General features: G+C 33.8%; 2 protein-coding genes across 2 annotated transcripts; both read left to right on the plus strand.

Moving 5' to 3' along the window:
- The first annotated feature begins 908 nt into the window (after nt 1-908).
- On the plus strand, nt 909-1,688 carry LOC124365296. Its single transcript, XM_046821264.1, has 2 exons — nt 909-1,062; nt 1,481-1,688. Exons 1-2 carry the CDS (start codon nt 923-925, stop codon nt 1,686-1,688), a joined length of 348 nt encoding a protein of 115 aa, XP_046677220.1. The 5' UTR covers nt 909-922.
- Nucleotides 1,689-1,711: 23 nt separating this feature from the next.
- LOC124365297 lies at nt 1,712-3,529 on the plus strand. The gene is made up of 2 exons (XM_046821265.1): nt 1,712-1,795; nt 2,841-3,529. The coding sequence occupies exon 2, from the start codon at nt 3,008-3,010 to the stop codon at nt 3,527-3,529; it is 522 nt and encodes a 173-aa protein (XP_046677221.1). The 5' UTR covers nt 1,712-1,795; nt 2,841-3,007.
- Nucleotides 3,530-22,297: the final 18,768 nt, after the last annotated feature.

Raw genomic sequence — 22,297 nt, forward strand, 5'->3', positions numbered from 1 at the left:
TAAATTTAGTTTTTGAAATGTTTTAGTGTTAAAATATTTTGATCGAGCCACGTTTTCAACTATTGCCAAATCACTTAGAGCATTTAAGCGTACTTCATTCCAGGTCATTCCCCGCGTTAAAATAAGAGTGTCATCGGCAAAAAGAACTAATTTACTTGTTATATTCAACTTAGATATATTATTGATATATAATAGAAATAAAATGGGCCCAAGTTTGCTTCCTTGGATCACTCCGTAATTAATGGGCATTTTGATCGCTGTTGACACCACAGATCGTTGTTATCTGTCGCCTATCTGTGAGGTAGGACTGGAACCACGAAAGAGCGCCGCCCCGAACACCCACAGCCTTAAGCTTATCTAAGAGCTTATTCCTGTTTACAGAATCAAATGCCTTTTTTAGATCTAAAAAAATTAACATTAGACGCTCTTGACCTGCTATTGCTTGATTTATTTCTCTGCAGACATCGAATAGAGCATTTGAAATGTTTTTGTCTGACCGGAATCCCATACTGATTCTTCGACATAATATCATGCGTAAAGAGATATTCGACCAGCTGTTCTTTTATTATTTTTTTCCAATATTTTAGACAAAACACTTAGCAGAGATATCGGTCGGAAATTACTTTTATCGGTATATTCGTCGGCTTTATGAATCGGTATAACTTTAGCTATTTTAAAAAATATTTGGGAAAGTACCAGAACTAATGCTCAAATTGATTAAGTGTAGTAAAGGTTTGCAAAGAATATTTAAATTAAATTTTAAGGGGCGGCGCCAGATATGCGTCATTCGGCAAGCACCGATTGTTTGACGTTCGGCGAACTAGTTGTCTTGCTATTTGCCGATTAAACGAGCAGACGTCTACACACATGTGAGGTTTTCCGAGCACGTGTTCGTTCTGTGGAATAGCAAATAATCGTCAACATGGATGTCGATGTTGATGATGCTCTTCTTGCTTATCACGCTTTTATAATTTTAACTGGAGGATATTTACTGCTAAAAATGAAAAGGAAACCTAGAAGAAGGAGATGGTGGGCGGTATCCGTAAATCGTAATAGAAGCCAGTAAGTACCTTGTAAATAATAACTGAATTTTGTTTGTTATCCCTGGGAATGTTGGGACACTTCTCAATATATATAGTAATTGCACTAAGATTAAGCTATAATATATTGTAGAACAGCTTACCCAATGTTTTGTATATTTAGTTAGGTATACAGTTTTCAGCTAATACGTTTTAAATAAAAAAAATACCCCCGTCGCAACTTACGTACTAAGCATATTTAATATTTTCGATGACACACACACATACACACACATAGTATATTATACATGGTTTTATATATATATATATACACCATGTTTATGATAACTTATATATATATATATATATATATATAAAGTTATCATGATCTTGGGCTTAAGTCCTTACCAATGCCACCTACAGTAATAATTAACACTTTATTGCAATGTTTCTGATTTCAGGTACAGCGGTACAAACTTATTAGCAGATTTGTTAAAAGAGCCTTCTGGACAGTTCCAAAACTTCTGTAGAATGTCTAATGAAGATTTTAGTTCACTACTAGCAAAAGTAACACCTTTGATTGCTAAGAAAGATACAAAGTGGAGGAAAGCAATACCACCGAATGAACGTTTAGCCATAACCTTTACGATTCCTAGCAACAGGAGATAGTTTTAAAAGCCTGCATTACTTGTTTTAAAGTATCACCCCAAATAATATCAGAGATAATTCCAGAAGTATGCAGCTCAATAATTGAAGTACTGAAGGATGTTATTAAGGTAAGCATAATAAAATTTTCAAACTCATTTTATTCGTCACGTTGTACAAGAACATTTACATCATTTACGTATTATTGTTATTAGGTTTAGCATTTAAACAATAAGTATATATTATTTTAGTAACATATTAAGTAACCAATTATTTAAATTTGGAAAAGTAGTTTTCAAGTCCAACATTTGGAGGATGTTCACTATTTTCAGCATCAGAACATACTACACAACAGTTCCAGAGAGAGCATGTAATTCGTTGGAATCACTTGGAACTGTGTACAATGTTAAAGTTTCATCAGGACATGGGGATGAATTTACAGAAGCTGACGAGGAAGGTGATGGTTGCATGAAGTAGGTGTTGCCCGATGTTGCAGGTCCTTTCACCATTCTCATTTCAAAAAGAACGTTGTCAATCCGGTGCATACATATTTCCCTTGTAGACTCGTCCATCGATTTTAATTTTTGCCGCAACTAATTCGCCGTATATGTCACATAAGTGTTTTTCTTTTTTTGGTTGAAGTGATTGTAAAGTAGTAAACGCAGCATCCATCTTCTTTTTTATCTCAATTTCTTCAGCTGTTCTGGACTTTTTTCGTGGTGGAGGTTTTAAAGGAAGATGAGGCCATAGTTAGGCGAAGTTGTGGCACAAGCAGGTAGAACAATAGCTGAAAAGAAACATTACAATATAATGGAATAAAATATATATGCAAAGCACAATTTTGTATGTCATGTTGTAAAGTTACAAAAAATAATTAAAGACAAATTCATTAAGTATCTTAATAACTCCAGTACTACAACGGTGCAAATTATGGGACTCCCACACGAATTACGGTGATGGATAGTCAATAGAAAAAAACACATTACCTTTCGTTTCTTTGTTCAGGCTCTTCCCTGCTGGCAGATGGTACATTATCTGATAAATTTGGCAAATCTATGTTCCTTTCGGCTTGGAATTGCTCTTCATTTGGAGGTGGAGCCACCTGAAATCACAAATGTAGTAACTTTGTATAATGTAAAGTATTACAATGACACTAATTTTAAATAACATTTTCAGCTTCCTGCTACTGCGACTGAGTGGAGAATAATTAGTCGGCATTTCGAGGAACTGTGAATTTCCCACACTGCATTGGTACTATTGATGGGAAACACGTAACAATTCAGTCACCAATCAACAGTGGATCCGAATTCTTCAATTATAAGAAATACTTCAGTATTGTACTCATGGCGCTGGTTGACGCTGAGTATTGTTTTATGTTCGCTGATTGTGGCTGTCAAGGAAGACTGAGTGATGGTGCAGTTTTTAAAAACACTGTACTCTACAACAAAATAAAAAGTAAGAGTTTGAATTTACCTAACGATGAGCCGCTACCAGGGAGACAAAAACTGATGCCGTATGTATTTCTTGGTGATGATGCATTTGCTTTAAGTAAGCGACTCATGAAGCCATTTCCAGGTAGCCATGAACAAGGTAGCAAACCCCGCATTTTTAATTACCGTCTATCACGAGCCCGAAGAATAGTAGAGAATACGTTCGGAATAATGGCTAGTGTTTTCCGTGTACTAAGGAAGCCAATGCTACTACAACCTGACAAAGTGGCACTAGTTACTATGACCTGTGTTATTCTGCATAATTTTTTAAGAAGAAGCAGGACATCACGATCGATGTACACTCCAGCGGGAACCTTTGATTCTGAAGATAATGGTATGGTTACAGGAGGGTCGTGGAGGGAAGATACCCGCTGATATGACATCTATGTTACCTCTAAGAAAGTGCCTAGGAAGCCAGTACCGCAGCAAAGGAATACAGAGAAGAGTTTGCTGAATACTTTATGAACAATGGAAAAATCCCCTGGCAAAAATGACTACAGTTAAATACATGTGTAACCCTGTACCATTGATTTTAATAAATAAATATAAATATTTTACCTCTGAACTAAGTGTCTCTCTTGGCAGGTTTCTTATCTTTGAGAAATCTTTCCATGATTTCATAAGCAAACCAATTTGGTTTGTATATATCATCAGATCCGGCTCCACTTTTACAGCTTTCCTTAACCTTTTTCAAACACGTTCTAAATGAAGCCATCAGAGAGTCCTTTTTTCTTTTTCAATTCGGTGACAGAAAACTTGTTACCCATCTTGCTTTCGATTCTTTTCCATGCATCGTATATTTCATTTCTATTTTTGTGATTGGGATGAGAAGGGTTCCAAATAACTGGTTCATTCTCATAGTATTGTAAGAAAATCCAACACCAACTCATTAGGCCACTCCATACCTTAAAATAAGAATAAAATTATTGTTTATGTTATTTTTTTCTTAAGTTCATAAAATGTTAATGAGTTTAATGGGGAACCCCGGTCAATAACTGTATAGGACATGAAAACCCTTAAAAATTGTAACTTTTAATCATGACAAAAATATTAAATATTAATATTTGTAGGAATTTTTAAAACATTTAAAGAATTCAGTTTATAATTCAGTAGCCTGGTCATTCACTAGTTTTTCAGCCAAATAAGAAACTACTTAACCTCAATTTAAGAAAATAAAATTCGTCTTACCCAATAGTCAATGAGGCTCTGATGACAAAATTGGAAACCGTGAACAGTTTCTTATCTCCCAACCACAAAGCCGAATGTGTGGATGAAGCAAAGTTTGCCTTTTCCCAAATATTCGTCCACTTTGATGTGTGCAAAAGACCGACACTGAACGGGAAACAACGAGCACTAATGTTTGCTGCTTGCCGAATAGACAAACAGACATCCACACTGCTCGCGATTCGGCGAGTCGCTGCTCGGTGCTTGACGAATGACGCATGTCTGGCGCCGCCTTAAGAACTTCAGCTGAAATGCCATCGCAACCGGGGGCAGACCCTCCCCGCAGACCGGATACATGACGTAAGATGTGTGTTCCTCTGTAACAGTATGCAGTGTGAAACAACTGTTCTGTCGGTAGTCCTCGTCAGTCACAACTGGGTCGCCGCTAGGGTTAATGTTGTTTGCTAATATTTCGCCTACATTCACAAAGAAGTTATTAAATTCGTCTGCTACATTTTTAAAACAAATCGTTGTTTTACATTAATATGTGGACAAATTATTTTTGGGATTTTAAAAACGTCTTTTTGTACATCCCTCCCTGCCAATTCTTTAATAATTCCCCAGAGAATTTTTGGATCTTTTCCGGATTGATCAATCTTTGATCTATAATAATTCCTTTTTGTTTGCTTGATCAAGTTACTGACATTTGCGCGATGTGCTCGAAAGATTTCTCTGACAATTGGGTTAAATGGTTGTTTTTTTACCACTTTACTTAATTTATCCCGCTCACGTATTGCTCGGATTAGCTCATATGTGATCCATGGTTTCAATTTTTTTCTTCTCGTCTGTTCCGTTTTTTTACTAATTTTTTAGAACTTTCTATTGAGTTTTTGATATTTTCGCATAAGATATTAGCACAACTAACGACTTCCAGACAGTTCAACACTGCCCTCCCAGTCGGACTTGGCGAGGTTGTCAGTGAGTAGGGCATGGGTCTACGTAAGTGCGAGGGGGAGTTGAGTGTCAGTGTCCGTAGCAGTTTCTGTTATCGTAAGGGCAGTACTGTAATGGTCCGTGAAAGCCGTCTGGAAAATGGCGGCTTTCACCTTGGTCATGTCACTGTATCGTACGAAAATATGGTCGATGCTGGACTGACTCTTTTCAGTTACTCTGGTAGGTTTATCAATACATTGTACAAGTCCCGCTTCAACACAGCAGTTTTTTATATTCGTCAATGTGTACGTCATTTTTTAGTAAGTCCAAGTTTATGTCTCCTAGTAATATGCACATTTTGTTTCTACCCATAAATTTATAATAATTGTGTAATCCTTCCAAGAACATATCCATGTCAATGTCAAAAAGTCCCTGTATAAAGCTAGTACATTAAAATGTTTGTTAAAAAATATAAAATCTAACGCAATACCGCAAACGTCCCCTAAAGCCACTTGTTTTACAGTTGAAGATAAGTGTTTCCCTACCTACATACACGACCACTCCATCGTTCTTGTTCCGTTGTCTGTCAGTTCTGAGTTTACAGTCAAACCCCTCCAGTCGAGCCTCCGCCCCCTCCACCACCCACCAGCCAACACTCTGTCAAAAATATCGCATCCAACCGATATCTCAACGATTCTATAAATATAGCTAATTCATCAAGGTTTTTTTGCATATGATCTTATATTGCAGTGGAAAATATTTAGGCTGCAATCCTCCAGATTAGTCGTAAAAAATCCACCATACTGATTTATATTCTTCAAAACTGAACAAGTAATGGTAAAAAGGTTAGTGCCGTCCCATCATCAACTACGTTTTTTGGTTGTCATTAGTTCCGCACAGCCCACCTGCCCAGCCTAATAATACTAGCATATTTACAATTTTTGCCTTAATTTAAAAGTTGTAACATGAAATGTGTAATACTACTTGTAATGTAACAGCATGATTTTTTAATTTACTCGGTCTTTTAGACACTTATCCTCTTATTTTAAATTTTAGTGAATTAATACTAAAGTGTAATGCGTCGCACAATGATTACAAATAATGGGAAATAAAAATGTAAAAAATAAAAAATAAATAACATTTATGAGTATTGGTTGTTATTGATATTAGATGTTATACATAATTTTTTACTATGACGGTAAATATTTTTTACTAATTACACCATTTTGTATATTATTTGATACTTTCTAAAATAAAGATATTTCATTTACAACATTTAATAAATAATAAGAAATTATAATAATTAAACAAAACATTCCCTGTGAGTTTAAAAAACCAATGACAAAAAACGAATCATTTCCTAAATTTAAACAATAATATTTATTTAAATAATAGTTATATATATAACAACTAAATATTATATTTCTCACAACATATCTTACAAAAAGAACACAAATGATTTTTTAAGTAATTAAAACAAAACTTACTTGTGGATTTAAAAAACAAACATACAAACAAAGAATAACAACAAAACAGGAGGATAGTCAACTTACTTAAGTAATGGTTTTAGTAAACAAAAATCTTTCTTTTAAATCCTAACTGCTGACACTGCATGTATTATAGACAGACAGAGATGCACATTGTGAAATAATTGCAGATAGATAATACTCCCGATTATGAATCCTGAGGGATTCACATTCAAGGATAATACAAATAAAAAACAACCTTGAAAATCTTTTCTTACGCTTTGAACATCACTTGCCTTGCACTATGAATTAGCTTGATTTTTAATAGTTAATTAATTAAATTTATAATAAATAATACTGTTTATGAGGATAAAAAAGCTATGTACTCAATTAAACCAAAACAAAATTTAAGATTAATAATAATAAATATATAACTCTAATCTGTTATTCTTAAAAAAACAATCAAACTACCACAGTATCAATACTTGCGGTCACTTGTATTTGTCCATCTCCTCCATCTCCAGCACTCTGATGGCAGCATCCTCCTCCCTGGGCTTGATCAGACCTTACCGTTGACAAAACCAGCGTAGTGAAGCTTTCCCTCTCGCCGCAGTCTTCTGGCCCTTCCAAGCAGCGCCTTGTTACTGGGGGTAAGGTGTTCATTAATAAATACACTGGTCGCGGGGAACGAAGCTGCGATATCCGAAGCCACAAGGTTTCTCTTGACTCGTGCGGCAGCCAGCCACATCTCCCTGACCATCCTCGACGTAAACTGCACGATGAGAGGCGGGTGTGTGTGCTTACGAGAAGTACAGGCGAAGGCGGTGAGCAATCGACACATCTCCTCTGTTGTAGTCGATCCCGACGACACTTGCCACTTTCCCGAGGATCTCGGAGACATCCTCCCCCTGCGTCTGTGGAATGCCGATAATCTCCAAGTTAGATGACCGCGAGTGTTGCTCCACATCCTGCAACTGAAGCCTCAAGACCGCGACTCGTCTGTCAACAGTCCATTTTTCTGTTTCGAGAGTAACACAGCGCTGCTCCAACTCATTCTGCCGTCTGTCTAAATTTTCCACATCGGTTTTCAGCGACCGAATATCTTCTGATAAAAGATGGATTGAAGATCTGACTTCATCAATTTTAATTTACATGGAGGATTTTAGGGATTTTATTGCTTCTAGGATTGTCTTCTTATCTTCGTCTTCTGTACTTCGGAACTGATGTTGTCGAGGTTGATTCGTCCACTCAAACATCACATTTCCACGTTTTATTTTTCGACTTTGTGAATTGAGCAGAACCAACACGTGTACAAGTAGGATGAAACTCCAATTTACAGTCTGTACACTTTGCCACAATGTCTGTTGACGCATGTAATAAATTATTTATTTATTACATGTAACTTACTATATAATTGCAAGGAATTTTGAAATCACTATATAATAAAGGTTACTGTAAATGTTACTAATATTTATTATTATTTAAATTTCAAAAATTCCCAAAGACAAGAGAGTACGTAATGGCTGATTGGGTTTTAGGTGACACAAGTTTGAATACCGGAAGTGGCCGTGGGAGCTGTAACTTTGCATTTATATAACTTCCGCTTCGGTGCTGTCAAGTGGCTTCTATAAACAGATGTGTTCATCTTCTTACCAGGGCTGTGTTTAAATTAAGCAAACAACTGCATTTATTTTTGTCACATTCAGTAAGAAAATTGTTTTTCCTGTATTCAGTGGAGTAAATATACCATATACTTACAAATTATTGATAAATTAGTCGTAACTACGGTGTCGGGAAATTCAAGCCCCGAGCATAATTGGATGACAGGAGAAGCTCGTTAACTTAAATGGTTGACCTGGTCATGTGAGGCTAGCTCTATCCTAGACAGGGCTCATCTATACTATAGCCTATAGTTAAATACCACATATCCCAAATTAATCATACATTTAATGTAACACTTAAGAGTTTGGGAGATGATAAATTCAAGCTCTGAGCATGTTTAGATATCAGATAATGTCGTTAACATAATGGGTCGATATGGTCACGCGAGTATCACTCTATTTTTGGTGGAGCTTATCTACACTACATTATTGTTGTACGTCAAGTTGTTTCAGTAAATAATACAATGTTTTCACATTAAAATACTAGGAATCACCAAGTTATATTGTTTAAAACTATTAAAATCATAATAATAAATTCGTTAGTACTCTTTATTATTAGTGGGACACTTATTCGTAACAATAAGTAACAATAAGGTACTTAGGCTTCTTAACTATGTTTTCACAAACAGATAAATTTAGGAATTTGGTAATGTAATTAACATTATTCTGTTAATTGACAAGAGAGAATGAGGCTAAGCTATGTGCTGAGTAACAGCTACACTGAAGCTGCATGAAAATGTATATAGCTACATGTGTTACTAATTCATATAACTTAAATCACATTCTTTACAAGTTTACGTATTCAGCATTGTTTCATTTTGAACGTAGTAAGTAATACCAATGTAGAAATGTTCAGCGACATCCTATAGAGTGACATGACCATCATCTTACTCATTGTTGCCTGCATAAAAATATAGCCTAATGCAAAATATCAAGCCTAAATTTCGGTTTCTTTTTAAGATAAAACTGACTAACATGTATGCTTGAAATAAAGCATGAAACGTTATTTCTATATATAAGAAACATTGAGCTCGATGATGGGGCACGTTCGTCCATGGGATTGTGGATAGAAAAGGTATTTTCTAGCCTCTCATAGGCTATGTATAAACTTGTGTAACAATACGGTTACCGCTAATAATTATAATTTAATTGTTATATGTTTTTAATTTTTTTGGTTTTTTAATGTCATTTACTATTTAGTGCAGACAAACAATTATTTTTTTCCAATTAGTTTGGAGAAAGAAACATTAATCGTTTAAGGAAAGTAAAAGGTCAGACAAGGGTGAAACCAGAGTTTCGATATTTAGACTAGCGTAATTGTACTTTATATTTCTTCTACTGATGACAACAAAGGGTTTCTCCGTAGTCTGGTAATCCTCAATTGAATATCATTCGTTCAGTTGTTTTTTGTTTTTGTATTTTGTTTCGGTAGCACAGGCGTATTGTGAGGCTTATTATTGTGTGCTCCGCTTTTAGTGGAAGGAAGATGTGAAAATTGCAGCACAGGGTCTTGAGAAGGGTTTTATGTCAATGAGTTTGCAAGTGCGAGTACAAAGTTGCTAATGATATCGATGTTCTGACTTGTACCATGTTTAAATGTGATTGGTGTGATTAACGACTGTCTTTGGTGTAATTAAATTTTGTTGAGCTTCCTTCTAAGTCATTAGGGCGTGTTAAAGATTATTTTTTCTGATAATCGAGGATTCTTAAAAGCTCATAAGATCATTCGCGATGTAAGCTTGAAATCGGATAAGAAAACTCCCATACGAGTGAATATATCTGACATGAACTGTAAGGGTGTAAAGGGGATTGGGTTGGGGTTGTTTCGAGGGTTTCGTTAAGAGAGGTTTTGGGGTTCAGGAGGGGATTATTTAGCAGTTAAGAAGGGTCCAAGAGATTCTGAGCGGGAGATCGGGAGATGAGAGTGATGCATTTGGAATTTCGGTAGTTCAGTAAAAATATTGCGTAAAGCTTCTCTATTATTGTTTTGGTTGCGTTATCTAGATCATTAGTACAAGTCTGTAAGACTTATGTTGCTGGTTGAAATGTATGATAAAGTAAATCCTGATTTTCGTATTATAGGGGAACTCCGAGCTATATAATATTTTATTTGCTGTATGTAACACCTAATTCTTTAACTACCGTGTAATATGGATAACATGAATTAAGAAGGAACGTATAGGCAATAGTGGGCTTCTTCAATTCTACAAAAATACTACACGCCAAATGGGCTTTCTTCTTTAGATGAAAATCTGACTGAATGTCAAGACGGGTTGACCTTTTTTTTGGAAGAGGTTATTTTAGAGGCGGCAGGTCAAGTAATAGCTATTTTGATGCCATTAATTTGTTTTTAGGCTTCAAGTGGTACTAATGGTGAAAAGTACTTTTAAAGTTGTGCGTTATGTTTCGCTTCCTGTTGATTTACAGAGACTTTAAAGCTGCACACGTAAGAGTTAATTATTATGCAAGTATTCGTGCATTCGTTTTTAACTGTACGATTTATTGCTTACAAGTCTTTTTGTGCAGTTATCAATGCTACAGAAACAAATTCAACCACTGTGTCCATTTAATAATATAAACTTATTTATGCACAACAATTTTACATTATATAACATTGGCCGTATCGTACTGTATTTGAGACAATTTACTAATTTAGACTGTTACATGCTTTTCCCGGTTACAAAATTCAAATTATTTGAATATTATTCAACGATACAATTTACATTGAACTGTCTAAATAGATTACTAACTTACCAAAATTTGTAAAGTAATGTTTATGTTAACTGTATTTATGCATTTTGCTATGCAAGAATAATAGGAACTCCAAAACATTTCAACAGTTTCATTATTTCGGTTAACAGTTACAACACTTTCAAACACCATTCAGCCTTTCTAGTTAAATACTAGCTCGATCATTTGAATGCTTGAGAGGAGGGAAGTTTGATTAGATTCGGCTCAGTCAATCGTCCTATACAATCAAACCATTATCGAAGTTGTCTGAGGGTATAAGCTATAAATTTACTATCTAGAAGATATTGAGTGTAATAAATGATTTTTATTAGGGTTCCGAGCTTAGAGTTTTACCATTATTCATACAAAGTGCTGGAACTTCAGAGTATCCAGACGAATATTCAAGTGTGATATACTATTCCAATATTGCATGTAATTTACATAACGTTTGCGAGTCACAAGAACCATCCTTACTCTGAACTCTTTTTCAACTCTACCTCAACAGTCTCTTATGAACTCAGTTACAGGTCTGCAACACACAGCAAAGGACTATTTAGAACACTCAACCAAATATAGGAGGAATGGGGTCACACGTGGTAAATTATGTGACATTAAATTTCACAAATAGTTTAATTCTAATTTCAGTCATAATGTATTATATTCGCCGTGATGTTAAAATTCAAAATGTATCCCCCTGTTACGTCGTTTGAGTGAAATCTTTTATGGTATTAAAAGACTATGTTATAAAAACTGTTTTTATACATGATTCCATCAAGCATCAATATAAGCAAAATATATAATTTCATTTATGTACAGTATTAGCCATAATAAACAGTACTGAGACTGAATCAGTTGTAGTTGCCTTCTCCATTTGCTGATTCAATCGTCGATTGTTGCCACGGCTTCGTGTTCGTTACTTCTTTCTTATTTGAGGTTAACATGGTGCTAACAACGGTACAGAAAGTTTTTGTCGTAGAGGATTATTTTCGCTTATACGGAAAATGACGTGCGGGTGGCCAAAGCTTGTCATACACAGGAACATTTCCCAAAAAACCCACCTAGTAATTCTGTGATTCTTAGTGTTGTTGAAAAGTTTCGAAAAACAGGTAGTGTTTTGACTCAGCGAAAGGGCTTTTCAGGTTGCCCAACTACTGTCTATATAAATGAAAACCACGGAAGAGTGTTGCAGCAAGTGTTACAGTCACCGCAATGAACCCTAATGCGAGCTTCTCTTAAACTGCATATTAGCAATACGTCAATGCGAAGAATTTTCAAATACATTGGTGGTTTACCCTACAGGATACAAACTGGACAACCTTTGAACTGTAGAAACAAATTTGCCAGAGTTCAGTACTGTTATTTTGGCTAATACTGTAATCCTTTTACTTTTTTCTGGGAAGATTTAAAGGCTCACTATTTAAATGGTTACATTTTATCCAAAAAAGTACTTAGATTATGAGCTGTCAATAGTTAATTCGGTTAATTTTGATATAATGTATGTACACTTTGAAAAAAAAAAACCACAAAAAGGCCTAGTTCTAAATAAGTATATAAAAGTATACTAGCTATTATAAACTGTGCATCGTCGTTATATGTTGAGCGTTAGCAAAGCCTAAAAATCATGGGAATAGGCAAAACTCCATTTTGGTGTCTCTCTCTGTGTCTTCGGAGGATTCACCGAAAACTTACTGACTTAAAGGTTTGATTGAAACTTAATTTGTACTCGAAAAAACAAAATGAGTCTGATTGTGATGCATTTTATTTCATGCTATTTAGGTGTATGTTAGCAAATATTGAAAATTTGATGTTAATATGTCATTGTAATCAAAATTATACATTTACTCAAGAAATTAACCAACTCTTATTATCAAGTTTTGTTTGCCAGGTGAAAGATAAAGCCTTATATACCGGGAGGCTCTTAGTTATATTGAAATCTAAAAAAAAATTGCTTTATTAAGAACTTATTTGAAAAAAATTACTTTAGATTGAGGCTATAGATTTTAGGCATAGCATTGATTTAAAGAATTAATTTGAAATGTTTGCATCATTACAGAGCTTCTTGTAAAACCTTTTATAAATAAAACATCTTTTATAGCATTACATTTGTTTCTAAACATACGTGTTGCATTTTAGTATGTTTCCTATTTAATCCACAGTATTTTATTATATTAGTTAAAAGATATTACAATGTGGACGTTTATATAGATTATAATGGCGCATAGCTTATGAAATTCATGTTGTAAGGTTTTAGATAAAAAAATTTTGAATGTTATTATTATAAAAATTTATTTCAAATTCATAAAATATCAATGCATTTATTAAATTTGTATACATAAAAATCATCCTAGTTTAAAATCGGATAAGAGATACATATTGTTAAATATCCTTAAACAAGAAAGTGTATTGTAGACGTTAGAGGCCACTTTCCAAACATATGGGGTTGACACAATTACGGCCAGTTAGACATATATAAACATTAATTTATAATTAGTACATCGGCCGCTGGTTCCCGCTATCATGTGTGTCGTTGTTGCCAACCTAACAACTGATGGAGGATGTGGTTCCCAGTGTAGCCAACACTGACCTATCCGGTGTTTGTAACAATACCACATCATTTTCTGAATGAGCAGCTTTGTCAACGTAACACTTTCACATTTCCCACATATACGATATAGTATTGCATTTGAGTATAATTAAGTATTTTACACTTAAATCAATATCTATCCGTATAATTTAGGATTACTTTGTCAATCTAGATATAAATTAAGTAATTAAATCTACTAGAAATAGGTTTAATAAAAACAAGAACTATTCGATAATTTTTAATAGATGGGTAATCCTTATACTAAATGGATTTATTCTGGAAAATATATATCGTTATTAATTATTGTTAAATGCCCAATATATTTTATTACATTTTTACAGTTTGTATAAAAGAAATTCCTTGTATAAGGAAAATAGTAAAATACATTGAAAATTAATAAAAGGTTTTTTATGTTTTTAATTAATAATAAATATTTTTAATTATTAATTAATTAATTTAAAAAATATACTAATATCTGAGAAAATGTTATCGGCCAGGTTTTCTGTATCTTGATTACACCCAGAGTCTATAAACGGCGTTCAGTTTGGTGTGTAAAGCTAAAAACATTATATAAAAGAAGCATTTATAGTTATTTTTAATAATATAACCCTATCCATACCATTGTGTACCATCTACCACCAATTTACTGCAACTGATAATAGATTTTTTATTGATGTATGAAATAGTGAGTTGTGTTCTCATAAAATGCAAATTGACTCTTGGCTAGTGCACTTAGGTTATATTAACATATAACTATTGATAAGCAGACAGAAACAACTAGTTATAATTTTTAGCACAATATAAACACAGCTATTTCCGTTATTTAGAAGTGAATAAAGTGTGTGATTAATATACTGTGCTCGTTTGATATTTCATCTGTAAATGTGTACGTCACGCACAAGTCATTTCCAAGGCATTGATCGATTTCTTTCGAATTATGCATAAATGTCCATTGAATCTACGAACTTGTAAGGAATTGTACTGTCTTGTAATTTTTGCTGTTTCTTTGTCTGAATACCTCAAAATTACTCTAAACGGACAAATACATTAGAAATTAGTTTTCATTAAGTGTGCGAATTTCTAAAAAATATTCCTCACTGTTGTAAAATAGTATTGGAACAGTTTCCTAGTTAATTTAAATTTCTGGTAAAATGTTATTGTTTTTCAGGTAAGATACTAGCTGACCTTTAACTATTCGTTCCAGTACTTTAGAGAACACGCTTATATTAAAGAAGTGGTAAGAAACTAAGTATAGATTTTATTGATCATAAGGAAACTGTAAATATTTTTCTGTAGTTATAACAATGATTGAATTTGATATTGAATACTGATATCTATATTTCATTTAATTATTTTATATAACATACAACACATACTATGTATCTTATGTCCTGGACTATTTGCTTAAACGCATTATTTCGTGACTCTGTGGAAAGTTTTACAGAGTTAAATCATTAAAATGAAGTAGAATATTTCATACCATTTATAAAGAACAAGTATTCAACAATTTAACTTTAATGCTAATTAATGGTATTTCATTACAGTATAAAAATAACACTGCAACAATATTTAATGAAAATGCTCTTTAACAGTGAATGTGTATACAGGGTGTCAATTAAGTCTGGAACCTCTTTTTTAATTTTTGAACCATAATAGAAAGAAATACCAAAGTTCACACGTGCTTACTGGTGATAGTAACGCACACATCTGCCTAATTACCGACCGGATAATCCCTTTGGGGGACGGTCCACAAGGAGTCAGACAAAATTCTTAAATAGCCAGCATAGGTCAAGTTTAGTATCAAATTAAAGGTATTACTTAGCTGAGTACAATACCGCAAACCGGACTTAAAAAGGTGGATTCATTCAGTAGTTATAGCTATTTGAATTTTAAAACAATTGAACAATGTAAATTATTAAGTATTACAAGTAAACACCAATTTTTAAGTACCTGTGATCAATGTAAGTGTTGTAAATTTGACCTATGCTGCTATTTAAGAATTTTGTCTGACTCCTTGTGGACCGTCCCCCAAAGGGATTATCTGGTTAGTAATTGGGCAGATATGTGCGTTACTATCACCAGTAAGCACGTTTGAACTTAGGTATTTTTTTATATTGTGGTTTAAAAATTAAAAAAGAGGTTCCAGACTTAATTGACAAAATGTATATATAATAAATACAAATATAGTGACGAAGGTAATTTTATATCAATTAGAGCAAAATAATTATGTTTAAATTTGCGATTTAACTCTTTATGTGTTAAGGAATGCATTGCCCTCAGTGTAAACTTATCATACAGTCTACGATAATAGTTTTTGTATAAATCATTAATTTGAATAGACACGCTTTTAACTGTCTACCACTAGAGTTGATTTGTAGCAATGACATAAACTTAGTTATGAAGGTCAGGCAAGATAAGTATAATGATGAAGCCATTAGGTACCACCACCTCGAAACTAGCGAGTAACTCAGTCAAATAAGGCAAAATAAGGATGCAACCTCGCAATGAAAGATAATAAGCTAAAAATTTGCATACGTCTTTATTTTGATGGTATAAAACTTACCTCAAAAGTCTCATATAATCACGTGTACGCGTCTTTAGATATTTAAGGTCAAAGTTCATGAAAATCAGTTTTTTGAAAATATCTCGTTTCCCTTACGCTAAATGACTTTGAAGGTAGTTAGAGAAATTGTAGAAGAAAAAACTCTCTTCAACTTTTGTCTCAAGTAATTTTATGTACGTTCAACCCTTTTTGAGATACAGCACAAAGAGTAGGGGACCGCTTACCTGTATATACGGTAATGCGAGGTCAGCCAGTAGAATACAATAAATAAATGAGTTATATTGTTAATTATTTATTTACTATTATTATTATTACTTAATACTATTATTATTGTTATTATTATTATCATTATTATTAAATATTTATTATTATTTTTTATTTAATATACAGAGACGAAACCACTACAACATATAGTCTATCATCGATGGTGGTTTTCTCTTGCATCGCGTTGCATGAAATAAAGATGATACTATCTCTGATATTTTGAATAAATACGTCAAATATTTACAAACACATTATGGGTCAAGTATTGTTGTTGTATTTGAAGGTTACTCAGACTACACTAAGAACATTAAAGCAATGGAATAATTAAAAAGAACTGCTGGTGTTTCAAAATCTTACGAACTCCGCTTTGATGAAACAATGGAGGTGCCAATCAGCCAGGACAAATTGTTATCGAATTCATCTAATAAAAAATATTTATATACATGCTTATCAACAAATTAAAAACTGTTAATATCACTACAAAACAAGCCAGAGATGATGCTGATGTTCTCATTGTAGAAACAGCTATTGCAGACGCTGGAGTAAAAAAACTTCTGTCATTGTAGGCGAAGATATTCATTTGCTAGTTATCTTGATAGGACGTGCTCAATCGCACCAACAAGAATTTTTTTCAAAAAAATTGGTAAGGGTAATGTAGAGACAAAACTGTATTCATCGAAGTTTTGATAAATACCCTCATTCTAAGAAACACATATTATTTTTACACTCATTTAGTGGATGTAAGACGACTTCTGCCCTTTATAAAAAAGGTAAAATATCGTTTATTAAAATGTTCGAAAAACATCACGAATGAAATCAACCAGCTGAACTATTTAAACAAAAAAACTGCTCTGTACAAGAATGATTTGAAAATGGAGTACGTATTTTCTTAGCAACGTATAATGCTCCGAAATCAGAAGACGATATAGACTCTTTTCGATACACCCAGTTCATCAAATCAACAAGACTCAACAAACCAGTGCAGTTATCAAGTCTTCCTCCTTCAAGTAAAGCAGCTCGTCAGCATATCCTTCGTGTCTATTATCAGACCCAAATTTGGTTGGGAAATGATTCCCAAGCCAGGAATTCGGCTGGGTACTGCAAAATGAGCTCCTGGAGCCGATAACAACATTATTACCGCCAGCACCAGAAGAACTGCTGAATACAATATTGTACAATTGCAAGAAAGGTTGTGGTTCTAATTGCGGATGCATGAAATCAGGATTGCGATGCACTTTAATTTGTAGGCAGTGTAATGGACAATCATGCCTCAACGCTTCATCAACTTCAGATGTTTTCAATAAAGAAAGTGAATATGCACCTGATATTCTTGAATCTTTATATTCTGATAATTTAGTAAACGAGAATGATGATAATGAATCCGATATTGAACGGCCAGAGGAAGAAGAAGACGACGATGAACAAGAAGAAAATTAAAACAAAAATATTAATCATTATTAATGAAAACAAATATTTTATATTTGTAATTTTAATAAATTGATTATTGGATCAATAAATAAATATATAATTAAACTTCATTTGAAATATTTCTTTTAATATTGTATGTTTGGTAAAAATAAAATAAGTATTATTTAGAGAATATATAATTCATAATTAATATCTATAAATATGGTATATTAAATAATAAATAATAATAAAAATTTAAAATAATGATAATGCTAAAAATAATAATATTATTAAGTAATAATAATAATAGGAAGTGAATAATCAACAATATAACTCATTTGTTTATTGTATTCTACTGGCTGACCTCGCATTATCGTATACACAGGTAAGCGGTCCCCTACTCTTTGTGCTGTATCTCAAAAAGGGTTGAACGTACATAAAATTACTTGAGACAAAAGTTGAAGAGAATTTTTTCTTCTACAATTTCTCTAACTACCTTCAAAGTCATTTAGCGTAAGGGAAACGAGATATTTTCAAAAAACTGATTTTCATGAACTTTGACCTTAAATATCTAAAGACGCGTACACGCGATTATATGAGACTTTTGAGGTAAGTTTTATACCATCAAAATAAAGACGTATGCAAATTTTTAGCTTATTATCTTTCATTCCGAGGTTGCATCCTTATTTTACCGGACTACGAGAGAGTTACCAGTGAACGTGAGATTCCTCAATATCCTATGCATTGTGTAATAGAATTTTCAAACTGAAACTATAGTGTCACAAATCAGTACTATTCATTTCAATGAGATTGATGATAAATATAATAGGATTTAGTAAATGTTTCATTGTTATATGTTACAAAATATACAGAATATAGGAAATTAGAATATATTCATGTAATTAAAAGTTATACATGCTGTAATTGACTTCCAATAAAAAAGAAAGAGAAAGAAAAGAAATTAAATATACTAGAGAACTGCTTGGAGTCAAAAGAAGAGAAAATCAACCTAGGGCTTGTCACTGAACAAGATATAAGTCACTAGAACAAACACACGTCGCCCAAGCACAAGCAAAAGTGTAACACCAACAAGAAAATAAATGGTGACACTTCCTATTGGATCGCTGCGTGTCATTTGATACAATGAGACAGGATGAATTATCAATACATAAAATGTAAGGATTCAAATAAAGTTTTCTAAGAAAATTTATGGGTTGTATCATAAAAGGCGATATTTTGAAATACTTTCTCTAGACTAAAGCGGTTTAATTTATGTATGAAACAGATATTTTCCAAACAATTTAAACACTATTAAATCATTTAGTTGTAATATTTCAATTAAATATAAATTAGAAAGACATCGATGCTTCAAATTAAGGAAAGTCCGTAATTCGAATGAATGCACACAATGAAGGACAAACAGGACAATGGATCCGTTTCCGGGGTGTAGGAGTGATTATGGTATTGGTTAATCCAGGTGAAGACGGTGTTTAAAAGAGTTGCGGTGGTTGTGGCAGTTTAACTCCGTCTTTCTATGCAGACATGACGCCCTAATTCACTCTCAGGTTTGTATTCCTACTGGTAACAAACAAACAAGAGTCTATTCATGAAGTTATAACAAATTTACTATAGTTTGAATTTTAAAAAACTACTTACGAGACTTCAAAAGAACTTTTAGTAATAAGAACTATTGATTAGTTATTCATAATTATTAATTAGTTGGCATATTCATATATATATATATATATATATAATTGGCTGAGCGTTAGTAAAGCTTTTATCGCTTAAGGGACTGAATTTACGTTATTTCTGCCTTTCTAATCTGTCTGTTTGTCCGCATGACATCTCGGACGTTCATACATTACATGAATCTTTATTTATATATAGGCAACATACAGTTTAATGATGGAATAGGACTTCATAGGGGTTGAATAAGCCTTATTGAACATTTCTGAATTGGTCTTAAAGGGAGTATTGCAGACAACAGAATTGTTGAATTAACAGATTTATAAATAAACTTATAAAAGGAATGTGACATTTTGACACGTGACGAAATAATATTTGAGAGAAAATACACATTAAAGTTTGCATGCGCACTCAAAATGAGGCCTAGTATGTGGAAGGTAGTTTAACGTACCTCTGCCTTGATCTTGAAAGTGAAAAACTTCTTCATAATAATTGCAGAAATGGTGATGTTACACTTAAGGGGAGCACTTCGTAAAAAAATCTCAAAAATTACAAATTTTTTTTTTTTTTTATTAAAGTTTGGAATTTCCCGATAACAATGGTGGTATTAAATTTTTTTTTATGATGACTAGAAGTGTCCGAAATATTTTTTTTAAATAGGCCTGCAGGCAGTTTCGGGCCTGTAGCAGTCACACTTTGAATGGTGCTGTTATAGTACTACTTCGTTGCAGTCATGTTCATGATTTGGTTGGCAGTGACAGTTTGTTATGTCAACAACTTACACTAACCAACAAAACATCTGTTTTATAACCATTGCTTATAACCTAGGTAGCATACATGTTTTGGTTACTGACATTTCTGTTTTAGAGAGTGAAAATTACGTAAATGATTATGGTTTTTTGTGAGTTTAGTGGAGAGTTCTGAGTATTTTTTGTTATAAGTGTAGTGAATTTTATAATGCCACGTTCAAAGCCTGCTTTCAAGAAACGCGTTTTCAAAGGAAATCAACATAACCCTCCAACTAGTCCTAGGCCTAGTTTCTCAGGATCAAGTAACAATCGAGGTACCAATACTCCAAATGTGGATAGGCCAAGACCTCAAAGTGCATCTTCTAAGAAGGTCAGTCCTTTTTTGAAACAGTACCAATTGAATGAAAATGATGAGTCTGAAAACTGTATAGTTAATATAGGATTGTTGAATGAGGCTCTTAGTAACGTTTCAGTGTGTAAAAATTGCCATGGCCAACTTGTTTACAAAGTAAAACACATTGTAGGCCTAGCATCAAAAATTATAGTCAGCTGTTCTGATTGTGAAAACACTATTACTGTGACAAACTCTGAATTAGTCAGGCCTAACACTAATCAGAATGAAGCAAAGTCTGATAGGCCTAACACATTTTATGACCTAAATCTTCGTTTTGGTTTATGCTATGCGTAACATAGGCAAAGGTAGAGTGGCTGCGGAGAAAATTTGCGCTTTTATGAATCTTACACCTCCGCCTTTGAGATATCATGAACATGAGCATTACTTGGGTTCAATTGCTGAGTTAGTGTGTAAGAAGTCAATGCAAAGTGCTGTGCAAGAAGCTGTATCGGATAATGATGGTTGCAGAGACCTCGCTATAGCTGCTGATGGCTCATGGCAGAAGCGGGGTCACCTTTCACTAAATGGAGTGGTATCAGTGACATCTTTATCAACCGGTAAGGTCCTAGACATCGAGATTTTATCTAAATATTGCAGATGCACTAATAGACTAAACAACACGCATGGTGATGGCTGTATCGCAAACTTTGAAGGTTCTAGTGGAGCCATGGAAGTTGCTGGAGCAGTCGCAATTTTTCAGCGCTCGCAGGCATTGTATGAGGCTCGTTACCTTGAATACCTTGGTGATGGAGACAGCAAGGCGTACTCCAGTGTATGCGAAGCCAAGCCCTATGGTGATACTGCCATAACAAAGATAGAATGCATAGGCCATGTCCAGAAACGGATGGGATCGAGATTAAAAAATCTAAAAGCTAAGACTAAAACACTCCCTGACGGCTCACGACTTGGCGGCAAGAACAAGCTAACAGATTCTGCCATTATTCAGCTCCAAAAATACTACGGATTGGCAATTAGACGCAACACAAACTCTGTTGAAGACATGAAAAAAGCCATTTGGGCAGAGTTTTTCCATGTGATGTCTTCTAATGAAAGGCCTCAACATGGGACTATGTCCAGATGATGAAGAAACCTGGTGTAAGTACCGCAAAGCCGTAAAATCCAATGAAAACTATGATCATGGCAGCCATTTTCACTTGCCTGAAAACCTAATGACATTTATTAAACCTATTTTTCAAGATCTAGCCAATCCAACTCTACTGGGCAAATGTACTAAGGGAAAAAACTCAAAATCCCAATGAGTCCCTCAACAATGTCATTTGGACCTACATACCTAAAAGAACATTTGTGGAGATTAAAACTTTGAAATTTGGCATATATGAAGCTGTTACAGCTTTTAATGATGGCTACATTGGCAAATGCAAAGTATTTCAAGAAATAGGAGTGTCACCAGGGCAGCATTTTATTACAGCAATGAAAAAGCTTGACCGGCGGCGAATTTGGAAGGCAGAGAAAGCTCAAGAAGATATAGAGAAAAAAAATTAGACAGAAGAAAAACTTACTAAAAAGAAGTCTGGAGGATGA

The sequence above is a fragment of the Homalodisca vitripennis genome, chromosome 6 (genome assembly GCF_021130785.1).
Source record: "Homalodisca vitripennis isolate AUS2020 chromosome 6, UT_GWSS_2.1, whole genome shotgun sequence".
Lineage (NCBI taxonomy): Eukaryota > Metazoa > Arthropoda > Insecta > Hemiptera > Cicadellidae > Homalodisca > Homalodisca vitripennis.

Bases quoted from the DNA above. Each gene is read 5' to 3' on its own strand.
- LOC124365296 (XM_046821264.1), top strand. From the start codon at position 923: ATGGATGTCGATGTTGATGATGCTCTTCTTGCTTATCACGCTTTTATA. The intron at 1,063-1,480 runs GTAAGTACCTTG...TTCTGATTTCAG, and splicing joins GTAAATCGTAATAGAAGCCA to GTACAGCGGTACAAACTTAT.
- LOC124365297 (XM_046821265.1), top strand. From the start codon at position 3,008: ATGGCGCTGGTTGACGCTGAGTATTGTTTTATGTTCGCTGATTGTGGC.